The sequence below is a fragment of the Vicia villosa genome, unplaced genomic scaffold (assembly GCF_029867415.1).
Source record: "Vicia villosa cultivar HV-30 ecotype Madison, WI unplaced genomic scaffold, Vvil1.0 ctg.002011F_1_1, whole genome shotgun sequence".
NCBI lineage: Eukaryota > Viridiplantae > Streptophyta > Magnoliopsida > Fabales > Fabaceae > Vicia > Vicia villosa.
In genome coordinates this window covers 56826-77617 of record NW_026705811.1, presented here as the reverse complement: position 1 = coordinate 77617, position 20792 = coordinate 56826, and the positions used below count along the sequence as shown (strand labels likewise).

The window sequence follows — 20792 nt, the reverse complement described above, 5'->3', positions numbered from 1 at the left end:
CTGAGAAGCACTTAACTTAAAATAATCAGAATTTACTGTTTGCACTAAATACGAAGGAGATATATTTCCAAATTCTTTACGTAGAAGAAACTTTCAAAACTAACATTTAACAAAAAAAAAGTGCATCGGAGATACATCTCCGAAAACTGAGAGTTATTTTGAGAATTGTATAGGCCTATTGAGTCATTTTCAGATACATAAAAAGCTTAAAAAATTTCCCATATCATAAATAAACTTGGCCCATTAATTAAATATGATAATAGCTCTAATATATAAATTCTCTGGTCACTAATATAAACAACAAAGATTTTTTTGATACATTTGACATCTAGTCCATATATATATATATATATATATATATATATATATATATATATATATATATATATATATATATATATATATATATATATATATATATATATATATATATATATATATATATATATTGACTAGATATATTAATAGTCAAATATATTAAGAAAACAAAACAAAAGTTGTTTATAATAGTAACTGATGACTTTATGACGCACATCCTTCATTAAAAGATGTAATCTAATAGTTTTTCTTTAAATTCATCTAAGAGGTTTGAAATGATATTACTTGGTAATGATTGTTAAAGCAAACAATGAACCAATCTCAGTCAAAATCTAACCATTCAGGCAAACTTTCCTATTACAATATCTTGTTACAAGTATTTAATTTAATAGAGTGTATGACATATTTTACTTATTTTTTATGACCATGAATCTAACCATTCACGTAAACTTTCATATACATGACATATGTTTCAATATTCCTATCAAATACGGAGTACATGGTATTTTCCTTGTCATTTCTAGTTTTGTGTTGTGATAAGTCCTTTTTGATAAATTAAAAGCTGGTTAGTCAAAAAGGAAATTTACCTTTATTTTCCTATCAATTCCCCAATTCGCTAACCATCCAAACAAATAAGTAAATAATTTTTTAAATACAATTCTTTGAATTTGGTTATATTATTACTCTATGTTATTATTATTTTTTGTTTTTTAAAAGAAAAATAATAAAATACTATCTTAGAAAATCTATTAAAAAATTTAAATATAAAATTTATAATTAAAAGTGCTAAAATCAATTTTAGAAACTGTCATTTTCAACACAAAGTTTTATATTTTATTTTTTAAATTAGTTTTATAACATTAATTAATACGAACATTTGATAATAAATTACTTTATTAAAAAAACACTATTTAAAAATGAGACCAAAGATAGAACCAACAAAGTTTTTGGTTTCAAATTTAATTCTTTCAATTAATTAAATATATGGTCGAATCATTTATTAAATAAATTAATAATATAAAATTAAATTTTATGGATAATAATTTAAAAAACAAAAAAAATCTAAAACTATAATGTACGACGACCAACAAGTCATAATTGAATGATAACAATCAATATTAAGTTGGAAGATGTAACTATATTTAAAAGAAACCACATGATGGTTATTGGCTTTAAATAAAAAAATAATTATGTGATATAATTAAAAAAATTGACGGGCGACGAATTTTAACAGGGATATATTTTGATCAACAGCGGATCCAAAGACTATTGAGTACTTTAATATATAAGTTGTTTTTGGTAAATAAAATAAAACAAAAAGTGACAGGTCATCAATCCGAAAATGCCACGAATTTGATTCCAAGAAATCACAACGAAAACGAGATATTGCACGCCCACGCGCTGTTGGATGTATAAAGCCCAAATTCATCGTCCCTTACTTCTTCCTCCCTCTAACGCTATTTTATAGGAGACAAACCAACCAAAAAAACCGAAAAAAAAAAAAACAAAAAACAAAAAAAGCAGTATTCCCTAAAAATTTCAAAAGAGAGGGTTTGCTTATTTTATTTTCTCCCATATTTTCATCCCTGCAACTCCTTTTTCTCCTTTTCAGTGCTCACTTTCATCATCTCAGTCAATTTACAGTTATTTTTCGCGGGAAAAACGGAATGGCGGCTGCGATTTCTTCACAGATTGCTCAGTCTGCGGCTGTTGTGGCTCCGATGACGGCGGCATTAACCGGAGGACCGTTTGCGAATGCATCGCTCTACGTAGGTGATCTTGAAGGGAGTGTGATCGAGGCTCAGCTTTTTGAACTGTTTAGCCAAGTGGCTCAGGTTGTGTCGATCAGGGTTTGCAGGGATCAGACCATGAGATCGTCTCTTGGTTACGCTTATGTTAACTTCACCAACGCCCAGGAAGGTTTGTATCACTCTGCATTTTGTTTTCGTTGAAAGTTATATTTTATGTTAATAAATTTGTTTGATCTTTTATTGATATTGGTTTTTGAATCTAGATTGAATGATTTTCATTATTACTGATTGATTAATGATCTTTATATAGTTATATTCATCATCATGATCATCAATTTTATTTCCATAAATGTTTTTGTTCATGTGTAAGGTTAAGTAGTAGGAGGAAAGGTTTTAAAAAACGGTTACTTATGCGAAAACCCAAAAGGAAGGTGTGATACAGATACAGTTATTCACAGTTTTAATGATTTTTAATGATGAAAAAGAAATTGTAGCTAAAACTTTTGATTGGATAGTTGCGACTGCGACGGTTGTTTAAAACCTTTGATTGGGTAGTTGCGACTGTGACCGTTATTTAAAACCTTTAATTGGGTAGTTGGACTGCTACGGTTATTTAAAACCTTTGATTGGATAGTTGCGACCACGACCGTTATTTAAAACCGTTGATTGGATAGTTGCGACTCCTACCGTTGTTTAAAACCTTTGATTGGAAAGTTGTGACTGCGACCATTACTGAAAACCTTTGATTGGGTAATTGCTGATGTTTTTGTATCTGTTCTGAGATTAATATCATAACTTCTTTGAATATGAATCTAGAATGAATAATTGTAAGGATGATGTCTTCTTTGTTTATAGTCGCATTTATTAATTAGAGTTGAGATATATGTTAATGAACCACCACAAATTATAATCAACCTGTTTTAATTAATTCATTTAAACAATATATTAAGTCACAAATCCTCCGCATTAAGGCAATTTGCACATCCTCAGTCGTTGGATCAAGATCCGTATAAATTTTAAATTTAGTATTCAAAGTAAAATAAAAATTGCATTGAAATCTACGCTGTCCAATCTTGATTTAACCATTGCGAATGTTCCAAATGCGTGAATGCGGCTACTATGTGATGGCATGACAGCAGAAAATCTGATTTCATTGTGTGCATCTTTTTTCTTAAATGTGCTGTACTGTTTATTCTCAATTTTTATTCATATCAATATTTCAAATTACTATTGGACTGTTTTATGGATTGGGATTTGGATTGTTATTTCTATGATTATATGGTTGTGTTTCTGAACTGATTTTTCAGCGGCCAATGCCAAGGAACTACTCAACTTCACTCCTTTGAATGGGAAGCCCATTCGTATTATGTTTTCTCAACGAGATCCAAGTGTTCGGAAAAGTGGATCTGGCAATGTGTTTATTAAGAACTTGGACGCATCAATTGATAACAAAGCATTACATGACACTTTTGCTGCCTTTGGCTCAGTTCTTTCTTGCAAGGTGGTTCTTGACAGCAGTGGTCAGTCAAAAGGACACGGTTTTGTGCAGTTTGACAATGAAGAAGATGCAAAGAGTGCCATCAAACAATTGAATGGAATGCTGATTAATGATAAACAAGTATATGTTGGATCTTTTGTTCGCCATCAGGAAAGGGTTAGGACAAATGGATCACTCAAGTTCACTAATGTGTATGTCAAAAATTTGTCTGAAACCATGAATGATAAAGAACTTAAATATCTATTCGGCCCCTTTGGAACAATAACTAGTGCAGCAATCATGAAAGATACAAATGGGAAATCTAGAGGCTTTGGTTTTGTGAATTTCCAGAGTCCAGATTCAGCTGCTACTGCGGTTGAGAAATTAAATGGAACCACCATCAATGATGACAATGACAAGGTTTTATTTGTTGGGAGAGCTCAGAGAAAAGCAGAACGAGAGCATGAATTGAAAGTCAAATTTGAACAAGAAAGAATTAGCCGATATAAGAAATTACAAGGGGCTAATTTGTACTTGAAAAATCTTGATGACGGTTTTAGCGATGAAAAGTTGAAGGATCTGTTTTCTGATTTTGGAACTATAACTTCTTGCAAGGTATGTTAAAAACAATTTGTATGTGAATTATATAGACATTGATTTGACCTTTTTTCATGTTGTTTTTATTGTTATTATTAGGTGATGTTGGATTCACATGGTCACAGCAAGGGTTCCGGTTTTGTGGCCTTCTCAACTCCAGAGGAAGCAAGCAAAGCGGTAAGTTCAAAGAGGCGTGACTGAGCTACATGTTTCCTTATCATGATGGATGGATGTTTGAGCTTTCAATGTTTTTTTTTGTCTAGTTAAATGAAATGAATGGGAAGTTGGTCGGAAGAAAGCCTCTGTTTGTTGCTGTGGCCCAACGCAAAGAAGAGAGGAAGGCCCAGCTGCAGGTGATGCTCTTCTTTAATATCATTTTTCATATGTGATTTTAATACTTATTACATTATTAAGTAACTGACTAGTTGTGGCTTATAATTAATTAGAATTGCTTTGATGGCCTTAATTTATGTTTGTAATTTATATATGTGCTTTTTATGGAGTATCTTTATAGTATATTATATTTTTGGCTTAAAAAAAAATATTTGATCTCTTCAATTTTATATATTTTTGGTTCCAGTCAAAGTAATATTGTTTGTTTGGTTTTAGTTCTTGGAAATACATGTCATTTATGTGACTACTGATATTAGAGAGAGACTAAAATGAAATGGTCTACATATTAGAAGAACCAATTAAAATATAAACTAATTTTAGAGTGTGAAACAAAAGAACAAAAAGGGAAAACAAAGTGACATATATTTACAAGAACCAAAGTCAAACAACCAAAAACTAGTATATTTGCAAGTACCAAATGCATATTTAAATCTATATGTATTTTAAAAAAATTGATGCAAGCAGACCCCACTTAGTGGGATAAGACTTTGGTTGTTATTTCTGTACCCTTTCTTCATAAAAAGCTTATTTATTTTTCTTATTTATTTTTCTTAGTTTTACTGGTTAGTTGATTGTGTTTAGTTGGATGTTCATTAAACCAAAGGGCGTTTAAACAAATTCTGGTTAGTTGATTGTGTTTAGTTGGATGTTCATTAAACCAAAGGGCGTTTAAACAAATTAATTTTTTTGCAGGCTCAATTTGCTCATATTCGTGCCCCCGGTGGAATGGCATCTCTGGCTGCAGGAATTTCTGGATACCATCCGGGGTCTCCGAGACTTTCCCCTCAACAGTTATATTACGGTCAAGGCACACCTGGTTTCATACCACCTCAGCCTACTGGATTTGGTTTCCAGCAGCAAATCTTGTCTGGAATGCGACCTATTGTTGCTCCAAATGTTGCTCCAAATTTTGCTATGCCTTATCAACTCCAAAGACAAAGAATAGGTGCTCGACGGAATGGAAACCTCCAACACCTGCAGCAGAATCAAGTAATTATTCCTTAAATTTAAAGTTTGATCTTTTTAAAATGATTTACTTTATTGTATCAAAAAATTGTTCTATTGAAAACAGATGCTACAACGTAACTCCAACCAAGGGTACAGATATATGGCCAACAATCGAAATGGCGTGGATCCAATGTTGCCCATGACTTTTGATGGTCCAACTTCTATCGATAATCAGCGTCCGAGGTCTACATCACTTGCATCAGATTTAGCTTCTGCTACCCCAGAAAATCAGCGTATGGTATGTAAAATTTGTTATTTTTACACGTAAGAACTTTTTATATTGTTTTACTTATTTTTTATATTTCTTGAAAACGGTAGAAATAACATATTTTTTATATTTTTAATAATGATGGATAAGAAATTTAATTTTTGTTATGCACTATCTTGAATTAACAGATGTTGGGTGAACACCTGTATCCACTTGTGAAACATCTTACACCAAATCAATATACAGCTAAGGTGACAGGAATGTTGCTTGAAATGGATCGGTCAGAAGTAATTCATCTTATTGAATCTCCAAATGACTTAAAACAAAAAGTTTATGAGGCATTGCAAGTCCTCCATGATGCTGCACCGAGAGCTGAAGTCGGAGATCAACTTGGCTCGCTGTCATTGAATGAATGAAGTAATTTGAGCTATGCCGCGTATCTCATATGTGAGGCTGTGTTATATAATTTTGATTTTATGGAAATTGTATTTTCTAATGGGTTGGATTCGTAATTAGATGTGTTGATATATTCATTTTCATTTCTAGCTTTTGGTTTTTTTAGGTAATTTTATGATTTTATTTTATTTGAGATTGGTAGTAGAGAATCAGTCTATTAAACTTTGACAATAATTTTTCTTTAGACTTATTTAAGATGAATGTTGCTTTTGAATTGAACAATGCAATATCAAATTCAAAAGAATAATATACCAATTACTCCATCCGTCTCATATTAGGTGTCTTTTTTTAAAATTTTCATATTTTTTAAGAAAATGATTAATTATGTTGATTTCAATGAAAAAATGAGTACCATTTATTAAAATAACCTTATTAATAATAAATAGTAGAGTACTTAAATGAATTAAAATACAATAAAAAAGATGACAGCTATTGGGAGACGGAGAGAGTATAAGATTATCGATATAAAAACACTATCGATTCAGAGGGGGCAACTTTAAAAAAAAAACACCATCTATAAATATCATTTTGTGCAACATATGAGAAAATGGAATGTGGACGTATGGTAAAATAATTGGTTATTTCTTAAAGTAGAATAGTAAATAATAAATTACATATGAAATGAAATAGAATCCATATCACTCAATTCCGCTCCATTTCAACCGTTTTAAATTATTCAAATAATAAAAAATAATTTTATTTCATTTCATTCCGCTCCATCCAATTATATTAATTCAAATAAAGCCTCAAGGAAAGTTGAAGAAAAAGCCAATTACAGCCATCAAAATCAACTAATAGTGCAGAGAAGGAAAATAAAATCAACTAACATATAAATAGAAGGAAAATAAAATTATAAAACTATCCTCAATTCTATAAGATATGAGATACAGAGACAAATATTATAATCATATTACAAAAAAAAAACTAAAAACAAATATTAAATGTCATTAATAGAATCACTTATATCAACATTATTTTCTTCTATTTAAAAAAAATTAACATTAAATAATTCTATAAATATTATAAATTATAAATTTTTGTGTAAAATATCAATACATTTTGAAATGATCACGATTTTATCTCTCTTTCTATATATATATATATATATATATATATATATATATATATATATATATATATATATATATATATATATATATATATATATATATATATATATATATATATATATATATATATATATATATATATATATATATATATATTTTTGCATGTTACAACTAACAAGATCATGTAAAAAAAGTATACACAAAAATTTAACTTGGACTAGAGAAAAAAATATCGATTATTTATTATCTTTTTTAAATTTTTACTAAACAAACATAATTTTTTTCCGACTTTTTTGAAATATAAAAATAAATATGCTTAAATTTTTTTTTACAATTCATAACTATTTTATGATCACCGAAACAAAATTTATTTTACTAATTATGTGGATTTTATAATAATAAATACTTTATAAATTAAATCAATTACATAGAACTTCAACACAAATAATAATAAAATGAACACACCAACACCACTACAACGCACCAATATTCATACCAAAATTCGTGTGAACTCACGAGTTATTAAATTTTTTTGTACAATTTAGAAACATATGTGTATAATGGGTAAGTACCCACACGAACGTGCGGGTGTCCATATTAGAATTTTTACGAATCCACAGGTTATCATATTTTTTGTACAATTAAAGAAAATAAAAAATATTTTAAATAATATATGAATCCAAACACGGAAAAAAATGTATTGTTTTTTTAAACTATTTATGTTATCAATGTTATTATTTTGATTTGTTTTAAGTTTAAGATACAATAATTTTTTAGATAATATATTAAAGTTTAAAATATTTATTATTGATGTAAAACAATTTTATTTTCTTTTAAAATATGTATTCTTTAAAAAAATTAAAATACAATGTTGTTTTTCTTATTTACATTTTGAAAACAAAAGCGTGCGTACCACACCAGTACCTGTGCGAACGCACGGGTAACACACCAGTACTCGTGTGAACGCAATGACAACCATACCATAATTTGTGTGATTCCACGGGTTATTTTTTTTACAATTAAAGAAAATACAAGTAAATATATTTAAAATAATATATGAATCCAAACACGGAAAAAATGTGTTATTTTTTAATTATTTATATTATTAATATTTTTGTTTTGACATTTTTTAATTTAAGATACAATACTTTTTTTAAGATAACATAAGAAAATTTGAAATATATATTATTGATATAAAATAATTTTGTTTTTATTTTAAAAGTATGTCTTATACAAATAATAATTTTTTTAGGTAAAACAGTTTTGTTTTTCTTATTTATATTTTTATTACATTTGAAAATAAAAGTGCACGTACCACATTAGTACTTGTGCAAATGTATTGGTAAGTCACTAATACAGTGTGAACACATGTGTAACCATATCAAAATCTCTGTGAATGCATGTGTAACCATGCCGAAATTCGTGTGAACGCATGAATTTAATTTATGAAAAATTAATATATATATATATATATATATATATATATATATATATATATATATATATATATATATATATATATATATATATGTAAAACAATTTTTTTAAAATCAGGTCTGTTTTTAAATAAAAAAATGGCAAAAACAATTTTGTTTTTCTTATTTATATTTATTATAATGTTTAACTTTAATTCAATTTATCTCTGTTAACGATAATTAGGCCCACACCTGTACCCGTGCGAACGTCCGGGTATCCTACTAATTTCATTGAACATATGAGAAAATGGAATGTGGACGGTATTGTAAAATAATTGGTTATTTCTTAAAGCCTATGTTTATGCCTAAGTTATCACTAGAATTGTAAATAGGGATGGCAACGGGTGCCCGCGGGTGCGGGTTTTATACTACCCAAACCCGCACCCGAAATTACCACCCGAACCCGAACTCAAACCCAAAAGCTATTCGGGTGACAAAGTAACACCCACGCCCACACCCGTTGGGTTCGGGTTTTTTTCACCCAAACCCGCAACAAAATACATAAAATATATTTTTCTTACAATTTTCTTACAACTTTCCATAAAATATATATATAATATATTATATAATATATATATATATATATATATAATATAATATAATATATATTATATAATATATATATATATATATATATATATATATATATATATATATATATTCGGGTGTGATTTCGGGTTTCGGGCGCGGGTTTCACACTACCCAAACCCGCACCCGAAATATCAGGTGGCACCCGAACCCGAACCCAAACCCAGTCAACTCGGGTTTTTACCCGTTGACTCGGGTTCGGGTGCGGGTGGGCCCCGCGGGTTTGGGTCTGTTTGCCATCCCTAATTGTAAATACCAAATTACCCTTCTAGTAAAGAGATGAAATGAAATAGAATCCATATCATTCAATCCCGCTCCATTTCAACTGTTTTAAATTATTCAAATAATAAAATATTATTTTATTTTATTTCATTCCGCTTCATCTAATTATATTAATTCAAATAAAGCCTCAAGGGAAGTTGAAGAAAAAGTCAATTCCAGCCATCAAAAGTTGGTTCTCTTGCTATGAAGCCATAAACTATCAAGATTCTGCCACTCTGGTAAATATTCACGCTATGATCCCGAGTAGAGCTGTCAAAATGGGCTACCGACCCTAAACGGGCCGGCCTATGCGGGCCTCGGGCATTTCAGGGTCGGACACAAAAATCTCATATTTAAATGGACTCTATTTTTACTACCCAGGTCCAATCCTGTCTGGACTGCGAGCTACCCAACCCTAAACGTCCCCGGCCCAAAACGAGCCTATTTCTAAAAAAGATAAAAATTTCTCCTTATTTTTCTAAGCATCCATGAAATTGCATGCAATAATATATATATATATATATAATTAGGATGTCCAAATAATCCATATAAGTTATAATTAAAATGTAACACAACACATTAACTTAATTCTAACTATTTAAAATACATCACAAATTATCCAATGTAACACACAAAATTAAATAACTTGTGCCAACAAATTTTAAGATATAAATATTCATGACAATTATAATTTTTTAACAATTATATAACTTGATTGACGGGGTATTATTTTATAGCAATATATATATATATATATATATATATATATATATATATATATATATATATATATATATATATATATATATATATATATATATATATATATATATATATATATATATATATATATATATATATATATATATATATATATGATTTGTACTAACTCTATCTTTTCATAAAAATTACATCAGAATTTTTTAAATCTCAATTTCAACCTTATTTTTAATTAGAATACATCATGGTGTTTTTTTTATACTATCTACATAATTATATTAGGATGAAACCTTTTAATTTAAAATTAAATCAAACCTATTATACTAGGTTATCAAAAGTCGATGGTTTGATATTTATACCTTTATAGTACCATAAAAAATTAAAATATATAATACGCAAATTGTTTATAACATATCTTTATGAATTAGGAAAGGAGAATTTCTAATTAAATTTTAAAAAATTTAATTTTTTTCAGCCTGGCAGGCTACCCATGGCCCATACCGGCTGACCCATATTTTTTAGGGTTTTTTCGGGCCGAACTTAAAAAAGCCTGTTGTAAATGGGCTCGAAAAATAAAGCGCAAGCTCTAACTTTTTTTAGACTTGATAGACCGACCTATGGGCTCCGGTCTATTTTGACAGCTCTAATCCCGATTAGTAAATTCTCAGGGAAGTGATGCACATACTTATTGAGTTTTCAAATTAAAATAAATTAAGAATTACGCTGCCCTAAGAACACATGTTAAGAAACCTAAAAATACAAAATTTATATTGGAAAACGTAATATTAATTATCAATTTTTAATTAAAATAATATACAATTTTCGGATAATTTTTCCCCATTTAACTCTTAACGTTAGCATTACCCTACCTATAAATTAAATATTAAAACTGAATATTACTAGCATGTGACTTTGTGTTTCAAATTTCAATGCAATAATGTCTTGAATTTTTATTAGATGTGCGCAGACATAAAATGAGCATACAAAGGATTACATTAAGCAATATAAAGACAAACATACAAAAGCAATGTAGTAAAATATATGAGAAACTTTTAATTAATTTGATTTATTGTCATTTCTAATGTGTTAGATTTTATTTTATTCATTTTTAAAAGAAAATTAAGAACATGTGACATTACCATGACATCAATGTGATGGTATGTAAGAAGGACCGAGATATCCTAAAACGAAAGTCATTAGACTATCTTTGTCCACACACTCCCAAAGCTTGAAGTTAATTATTATGCCTAACATGTGTTATAGTTAGTGAATGAACTATGTTATATTTTATTGAAGTTGATGGTTTAATGTTTGATTAAAATATTGTCTTGAACAAAGGCTAATGACTCTAGACATTTTAATCGGTCGCCTCAAGCAAACGTTCTATCAAACGGAGCCACTCATGGTATTATGTGGGCATGTGCCCCCACTATTATTCCCCTCATGCATATATTAACTTAGCATCTCTATCTCTATATATAGCATATAGTTAAGTACTGCGTTTTTAAGCCAAGACAATAGCAAATTATAGATTCTTGTTGAAACCATTATACATCAATGCTTTAACTATTTGTTTGTATTTTATATATTATACGCTATAAAATATATTCTATAATAAAATTCTTATAATAGTGTTTTAAAGTTTTGTTAAATTAATAATTGATAAATTACTGATATCTTTATTCAAAATTGAAATGAGATCTCATAGTTATATAATTTTTATAATTATTGTCACTTATTTTATAGAATTAAAAATATTATAGTAATAATATTTTTTTAAATAATACATACTTTATTTATAAAAATAATATATAATATATAATATATTAAATATAAATTAATTAGTATGCATATTAATATAAACAAATTAAACTTATATTCAATTACAAATACAAATGTTTGTAAAACTATTTATAAGTAATATAAGAAAGTGACATAATAATAAAAAAATTAAATGTATGTACAATTGATTTTTATTTTTATGTGTCAAACAATACATATAACTTAAAATTATGATTTGTCAAAAAAAACTTAAAATTAACATGTTCATAAAATTATATATTGCCCCATATCTCCGTCCCTGCTATCAATTGTGTAGCAAGTGTATAAAGTTGCATGTATCTTTGCTAGTTCTAGAGTGATTTGAATTCATTCTATTAACTTACTGATATCATTGTTACATTTACGTTGACTCGCCATGATTATGCTAATCTCACTCTCAAACCAAACACACAAAAATAGTAATGGGTTTATTAGACTGAGAGGTTTTACTTGTTATGAATTTCAATGTTGAAAGAGACATGAACACAAATAATTTTTATAAACTAACAAAGACATTAAAGTTGGTCGTAGTGCCGACTTATCAGCATATTTGCAAAATCAAAAGTTATTGAATCACCAATAATAGAGGAAAAATGTCAAAATAAACTCACCATGAAACTGCTATGAACCAAGCACTAGGCGTTGCATTATCATTGCACCCTACGGAGTATTTTCCAAGACCCTTATTATAGGAATCCTTGCTGCCTTACTGGGAAATAAATACTGAAAGATTATTTCATCATATAAATGTTGGACCTTCACAAAAGGATCCTTGTGGCCTTTTCAGACATATAATTGTTGGACCTTCACTAAAGACTTCTTGTCACTTTATCACGAATATTACTGTAGGACCTTCATTGAAGGGTCCTTGTCTCCTTATCAAACATATAACTGATGAACTTTCATTGAAGGATCTTTGTCTCCATACGAGACATATAGTTGTTGAACCTTCACTAAAGGATCATTGTCGTCTTATCATACATATAATTGATGGATCTTCATTGAAGGATCCTTGTTGCCTTATTAGACAAATAACTGCTATACATTCGGTGAAGGGTCCTTGGCTCCTTATTAGACATATAAATGTTTGTATTTGATAAAAGTACAAATGCGTGACAAACCCAAACTATTAAGGGATGACAGAGTCTTTAAACATGTTATGAGGTTGACAACTAGCTAACATGAGATGAGAGGCTCTATATATGTGTATTTCCGTGTTGTCGCTGCATACCAAAATATTGAGATATTTATAGTCACCAAAGGCTTGGATCCATGAATTCCTGAAATATAGAAACCACTATGGGAATGGGTAGTCATTTCTTTAAATTCAGGGAGCACACTTAATTCTCATGACTCCTTAGGTGCCATTTGTTGATGCAATATACATATTTGTGTGATCGGCGTTACAGACGGAAACACACAAGATTCAGGCGATGTATTCGAGAAAAGAGCACCCTATCAAAAAGAGAGGCACTTAAACTAAAAGGGATGATCTATAAAGGATGATGCACAAAGTGTAGGCCTCCAAAACTCCCTCACGACCCCTTCTAGTTACACCACTACATAGTCCCTCAAGCACAAGGCCTTGTAGAGGCCGAACTATTTTAGTCCTTTACTTATATTTGGGCTATTTGTAGGAGCCTTATCGAAGCTTTATTCATACCTTCAGTTTTTTAGACTTAGTTGAGTCTTTCAGGCGAGACTTAGTTGAATCCCTCAAGCCATACTTAGGTGAGTCTTCCCGAAGAGACTTAGTTGAGTCCCAAAGGCGAGACTTATTTGATAGCCAAACCATAATAATCTTTTGCAAATATCATAATATCTTTACAAGAGTTTTCAAAAATAGGCGTCTCGCTTTCCTACCAATCAACTATAATAATATCTCAGATTGACTGAATTCCAAGTTCTGGGAATGAGTCATCCATCTCACTCTTCGAGTTTATATGCCACATAATGAAACTTTTGATATATATGATACGGTCCTTCCCAGTTAGGTTGCAATTTTCCCTGCTAGACGGGCACAACAAATTTCTGTAGCACTAAATTGCCTTCTAGCATCTCTCTTTGAACCACCTTGGAGTTATATTTTCTGGCTACACTTTTTCTAGCGGAAAAATCTCTAATGTGGGTGACGTCTATTATCTCATCAATTAGGTCAACAACACATCTTAACCTTGTCTCGTTTTCCTCCTCATTGAATTAAGAGTGACCCCATGGTAGCATGTCGATTTTGACTGGCAACATGGCATCCATCCCATACACTAATGTGGAGTTTCCCTGGTGATCCTGGTGATGGAGCTGTGACTGGTGGTATGATACGACCACAACACTTCGTACAACTATTGGACCCACAATCCCTTGGTGTTATCAGTTTCTTCTTGATCGTCTTTAATATTATTTTATTTGTCGATTCTGCTTACCCGTTCTCATATGGGTGAAAGACCGATATGAACTTGGTTTGTACTCCCATGTCATTGCAAAAATCAACCACGGTAATGCCAAACTGAGTTCCACAGTCTGAAACGATAATAGCTGGAAAATTGCACTACAAAACAATGCGTAAATTGTGGCAGTTATTTTGAGAAAATTGTGGCGGTGTGAACCGCCGTAATTAACAAATACGACGTTTTTAAAAACGCCTTAAATTTGGTTGCCGCAAGGAAAATAGTGGCAGTTTAAAAGTAAACGCGGTGCAAACCACCATATGTAACACAGTTTAAAGTGGCAGTTTCTTTATGAATATAGCGGCGGTTTCAAACGCCATATCTTTCACATATTAAATAAATATCTTCAAATTATGTCGGTTATAACCGCCGTAATAGACTGGAAATTACAATTTACCTATAATATTAGCTAAAATAGCACTCTGTAAACCAACATAATCTTTCAAATTAATTTCAAAAAGGTCTCTTTGAAATATGCTACACTAAATTTAAATTTTTTTTTTGCTGCAACTTAACACCAACACTAAAATTAAATTAAAATATCTATAATAAATTTACATTTATGCATTATTGTAAAAGAAAATTAAAGAACATATTTTAAAAGGACCAAAAATTCTAGTTGTATTGAACTGAACAATAGTCACACACACTCTTGGAAACAATACATAATAATAGTCTTATAGTCTATATATTAGTACTAATTAACAAGGTTATTAACATACTGTACCTTTGAAAAATCTTGTCCTAGTCTACTTTTCTATATATGAAGAGTGTTAATGTTATAGATGGCCCAAATTTGACTATAGAAACCCATTGGCTGGAGTTTCAAAGGTAGAAATTAAGAGACTTGATAATGCAATATTAACATACTTGCAGTTTTTATGTTGTCCTCACCTGCAGCAGATCATTAACTTTTAGAACCTCTTTATAGTAGGATTAGTTCTAAGTGTATAAACCAAATAACAGGAGCTTAATTATGCAGTTAATTAGAATGACATTTAAACAAGAGCAATGAACATACTATAAAAAAATTATCATAAGGATCATTTGAAGTCATACACAGACACACCCCATACATTAAACGCAATAAGCAACATGCTTTTACTAATAAATAGTATTAAAAACTCATTGCAGTTCATTAAGAAACTTGTCAACTAGATGAAAGGTTGGTAAAATGAAACTAGCAGGTTTATGAATTGAACAGAGTATATAACATTGTAAAATTAAACCAGAATCCTTCTATAATGAGGCATCACCAACATTCTGCTGGAAAGCGATCTTATGATTTTTGTGATCAATTTTTGAGTGTTGAGGGAAATCAAAGGGCATTTTATCAGCAGAAAGTCATGCATCATTGAACACCTTGATCACTACTTTCAGGTGCAACCCATCCCTGTAACACCAAAACAACAATGTTAATCACCCATAATACAAGGAGTTGGAATTATAAGAAGCTAAACCGGTGCTTTTAACTATAAATGGCTAAACTTATGTCAGGAATGTATTTCAAGTTCAGATTGCAACAAACCATAAAAGATCCTATTCAACCATATAAATCTATGTCAATGTTGTTGTAGTATACTGAACTCACTTTAATGATAAACTAACTGGACAGGAAAAGATCTTATTCAACCATATACAGGATAGGTGGATTGTATTCTCACACAATCATGCATCTTACGACTCACAAAATGTTTTTACTCATGATTAAAAAAATAGATAACTTAAAGGTACCAAAACTAACGATCATTAGGCCTGTCAATAGTGTCAAAACCAAGCTAAAACTCAGTACCTTAGGTAGAACGATGAAACACCATTTGACTCATTATCGTTGGATCAGCAAGTCCACCTAGTCCTTCCGTCAACCACAGACACATGCGCCGTTATGTTCATTTCTTTTGCCTTCACTATTAACGGAGCATGAAGGCCAGCCTCCAGACCTCGAATGAGGTCGGCGCTAGTCCCATCTGCTTGTCAGATGCCACTCTTCCGCCACTCTTCCTGTTTCGATCTAGTTGATAAGTAGGTCTCACTCTCTCTAGCGTTTTCTTAGTGACAGAAGTAGCAAAATACCAAATAACTTTACCAAAATATTTAATACAAGTCAGAAAACAGATAACAGAATCAGAATATAATGTATTAGTTGAGATTAAAGTCCATCAAATAAAAAAAGAAAAGAAAAAATAGAAGCAAGAAAAACAGGGGAACTCCACATTATACAATATCATGCTGCAGAACAGAACAAAAGCAAAACACCTCTGTTACAATTAGAGCGGAAATCATATTGTTAGAAAGGATATCAAATTATCACCCGAGTCTCGTAAACCATAACAGTTATGTCAATATCAGAAATCATATTGTGAAAAACAAAAGCATAGTATTACCTTGAAGCAGAATGAAACAGTAGAACGATCGATTGCCGAACTGCAGATTGCGGAGTAGTAAAACAGAACAGCAAAAAAACCTGATTGTAGAACTGCGGATAGAGGATTTGCGATTGAACGACGTGAAAATGATGGTTCAAATTATTGATAGGGCCGATTATCAGGGTTCCATATTGATATAGAAGAGGTGTGATTCCAATTTCAAATCATAGTTAGGGTTTGAATTAGAATAAAAGGAATAGATTAAAATCAAAAGGGTTTGCGGGAAACTGAACGGTGGAAAGAAATAAGAGAAATTTGAAATCCAAGCTTTGAGGAAATTGAAATTTGGAGAGGAAAGGTTGAATGCGAGAGAGGGGTGCACTTACCATGCATAGATATCATAGATAAAAATCTATTATTATGGACCCTTGGATCATTGGATCAAATTCTAGACATTAATTATTATTACTCAACTAGTAACAAACCCGTGCATACGCACGGGTTCTGGTCTGTTACGCGCATTTATTTATATAATATATTTATTTTAAGTAGAAGGTTAAAAAAGAAAAAATATTTAGATCAATAATAAAAAAATTTCGTATATAAAAATATTTAGATCAATAATAGTTTTTTTTTTCGTATATCATTTTTGGATCAAAAATATTTGATCATAAATATCATTTCTCGTATATAAAAATATTTAGATCAATAATAGATTTTTTTCCCGTATACAAATAATATTTTTTCTTAGATATCATTTACAATATTTGGATCAATAGTAAATTTACGTATATAAAAATATTTAGATCAAAAATAGATTTTTTTCCCGTATACCATTTTTTAATACAACATATTTAAATCATAAATACCATTTTTCGATAAAAATATATAGATTAATAATAGATTTTTTTCTCGTTTACAAATATTATTTTTGTTTAGATATTATTTACCGAAATATTTGGATCAATAGTAAATTTTTGTATATAAAATTATTTAGATCAATAATAATTTTTTTTTTCGTATACCATTTTTTAATAAAAAATATTTGAATCTTAAATACAATCTAGTGGATACATATGCGTTCGCACGGGTACTGATATGGTAGGCACATTTTTTTCCAAAATATAATAAAAATGAAATGAAAGAAAATTAGTTTATAAATCATAACTTAAAATAAAGTCAAATTTATTTTAAAAAATAATCAAACACATTAAAATCAATTATACACCTTTAAAATTAGTTTTTATTTTTTTAAATAAAAATTAAAGATACATTTATCAAAATTTTGAATTTTTTTTGTTAATCATTCAATTATTAGGGTAGTTACATGTAACCAATTGCTTCATGATCATATTTAAATTATTTGTCGTATTTCTATGTAACTAAGTTAAACTCATAATGTTGTTGTCAAAAAAAAAAAAGTTAAACTCATAATGTTGAGCAAAAAGGAAAATGTAAAACAAATGTTGATTAATAAAAGTAGGGGTGATTTGGATCAATTTGGATTTAAAATCACCCCTCCAAATCGTTCTTGTTTCTCTATTAGTTAAATAAGTGGTTCTCACATATATATTTAGTGTTTTTTTTGGTGATTTCGTCATTTTAGTGCGTCGTTTGTTTTGATTTACCGTCTTTGTGCGGTGTATTTTGTTTTTCTGTCGTTGTGCGCAATGTTCATTTGTTTCAGGTTGAAAGATGACTTTCGATCTAGTGCAGATCATATTTATGTCTTTGGTGCCATTAACGCTACATATTTGGAGGCATGAATATTTCAAACATTTCAATATAGTCATAGTTATATTCATAGACATATACAATTTACCGTTTTATGCTATTAACATGGATGCTGTGAGTTTGTTTACAGATTTATCTTTTTTATTTTTGGCGATTTTTAAATTGTATTACAATAATGAACTCTATCGAAATGAATATTTTATTTAATAAAAAAAATAAAAGTAGGTGCATGTCATAGGATATTGATTTGTTGGAACTATGCATTAATTATGCTACAGATTTTTAAAATGTGGCCGTGTTGGTCCTATTGTCTACTTTAGTGTAGGAGTTGACATGATTTAGACAAATAACTATTATATATTAATATATAAATTGCAAAATAATATTACATATCAAAATTGTATTGATGATTGATAACTTTTTTTCCTTATGTTATTGCCATGTGACCACTAATTACTTGTATATAGTTTAGCCACCCGCATATCCGAATATTAATTAATTCGTAATAATGTCAGTTGTTGATTTGATTTTATAAATCAAACCGTGATATATATAAACTTAAATAATTTATATTTAAAACTATATTTGATTAAATAAAAATTAAATTTTTTTATCTTAATAGTAAAATTAAAGATATTGAAAATAAATCTATAACTTTAAACAAAAGTTTAGATCAATTTTTAATAATGTATTCCCATTAAAAATTGAAACAAACCACGTATATGGGTTTAGACCTATTAAAAATTGGGGGTTTAGACCCATTAAAAGTTGTGATGAATACATAAATTATTGAAAAAAACTACGTATTTCTTATATTTAAATCAATCATACATGTATAATGTTATAAACATGTATCCTAATATTTTCTCGTATTTGAAGTAGTTGTACATTTTTTTATCGTATGATTGTGGTATAAACAACACCAACTAATAATAACATAAATTTTAAAATTTTAAAATTTAATATTGAAAAAGATTTTTTTTTTCTATTTCCATTTAATGTATCTTAAATACAAATTAAGAATCATTTATAATGAAACATTATTTAAAAGAAAATGAATGAATGCAATTATTTGTATATTATTTCTTACCAAATTAAAAAGGACTACAATAATAAGATAATATTGTATGGTACTACTTTATAATTACATCAAGTTGCATCACTTTATTACTAATAAATTGATTCTGTGATAGTTTTAGCCTTTTCAACTGCAAAGTTTTTCTCCCATTGATTTTACACTTTTAGAAAAAAACTTTGTCTAAATTCAATTATCTACTATAATTTAAGAATTTTCAATTGATTAATCACCAATTAACTTTGGCAAAGTTTTATTGGTTTCTTGGAAAATTGGTTTTGAAAAGGTGGCAGAGAACTGTCCCTTTCATGATTATCACGTTAAGAAAAATTAATGATGGCAATACACGTGTCGCATGAAGGTGAAGGGAGAAAAAATTACAGATCATCTGACGGTTGAGGCTGTTGTCTCTTGAGTAGTACGAAATGCAAAAAAATTGATCTAAACTACCTCATCACTCATTCACTCTCAATCACTCATCCTCTTTTATTACCCTTTATTTTAAAATTCTAGAAACTACCACATCCCACACATACACTTAGATTAAGTCATAAAGACAATTTCATATTCTTTTCTCTATGATTCACAGTTCACACAACTCTAACTTAACCTCACCATAAAATTCTCGCCACACCTTCCATCAAACTTTTTCACAACAAATCTAAACATATTCAAACTCTTCTCTCTCCATCTCAAGTTTATTTCTTGTCTGATGTGCATGAAACCTTTTTTTCTCTCCATATGTTCAAGCAAAAGCGATACAACTTTAACATATTGGAGACACACAATACAGCTTCTTAGATGAGTTTGGATTTAAGTTTTTTGTTTTCTTTTAGATCTAGTTTTGTTTGCTTCTAAATGGTAAAAAGAAAATTTAGTCTTTTTATGTTCATTTTTTCCAAGATCTAGTTTTTTGGTGTTATTTATTTATACAAAAACCTTCTCTTTTTTCTCTGTTTCATTTAACTAATTTTGTTTTAAATTATTTATGTATCAACATTTTTTTTCTTCTAAGATTACAAATTTTCTT

General features: G+C 29.3%; 1 protein-coding gene across 1 annotated transcript; it reads left to right on the top strand.

The window, feature by feature from the left end:
• The first annotated feature begins 1778 nt into the window (after positions 1-1778).
• LOC131637488 (polyadenylate-binding protein 5-like) lies at positions 1779-6425 on the top strand. The gene is made up of 7 exons (XM_058908077.1): positions 1779-2238; positions 3377-4161; positions 4243-4320; positions 4407-4496; positions 5230-5526; positions 5609-5782; positions 5941-6425. Exons 1-7 carry the CDS (start codon positions 1986-1988, stop codon positions 6166-6168), a joined length of 1905 nt encoding a protein of 634 aa, XP_058764060.1. The 5' UTR covers positions 1779-1985; the 3' UTR covers positions 6169-6425.
• The last annotated feature ends 14367 nt before the right edge of the window (positions 6426-20792 follow it).

What these genes read in the sequence shown, in the direction of transcription:
- LOC131637488 (XM_058908077.1), top strand. Translation starts at nt 1,986, where the DNA reads ATGGCGGCTGCGATTTCTTCACAGATTGCTCAGTCTGCGGCTGTTGTG. An exon ending in AACACCTGCAGCAGAATCAA is followed by an intron (nt 5,527 to 5,608) that starts GTAATTATTCCT and finishes TATTGAAAACAG; the next exon opens with ATGCTACAACGTAACTCCAA. An exon ending in CCCCAGAAAATCAGCGTATG is followed by an intron (nt 5,783 to 5,940) that starts GTATGTAAAATT and finishes TTGAATTAACAG; the next exon opens with ATGTTGGGTGAACACCTGTA.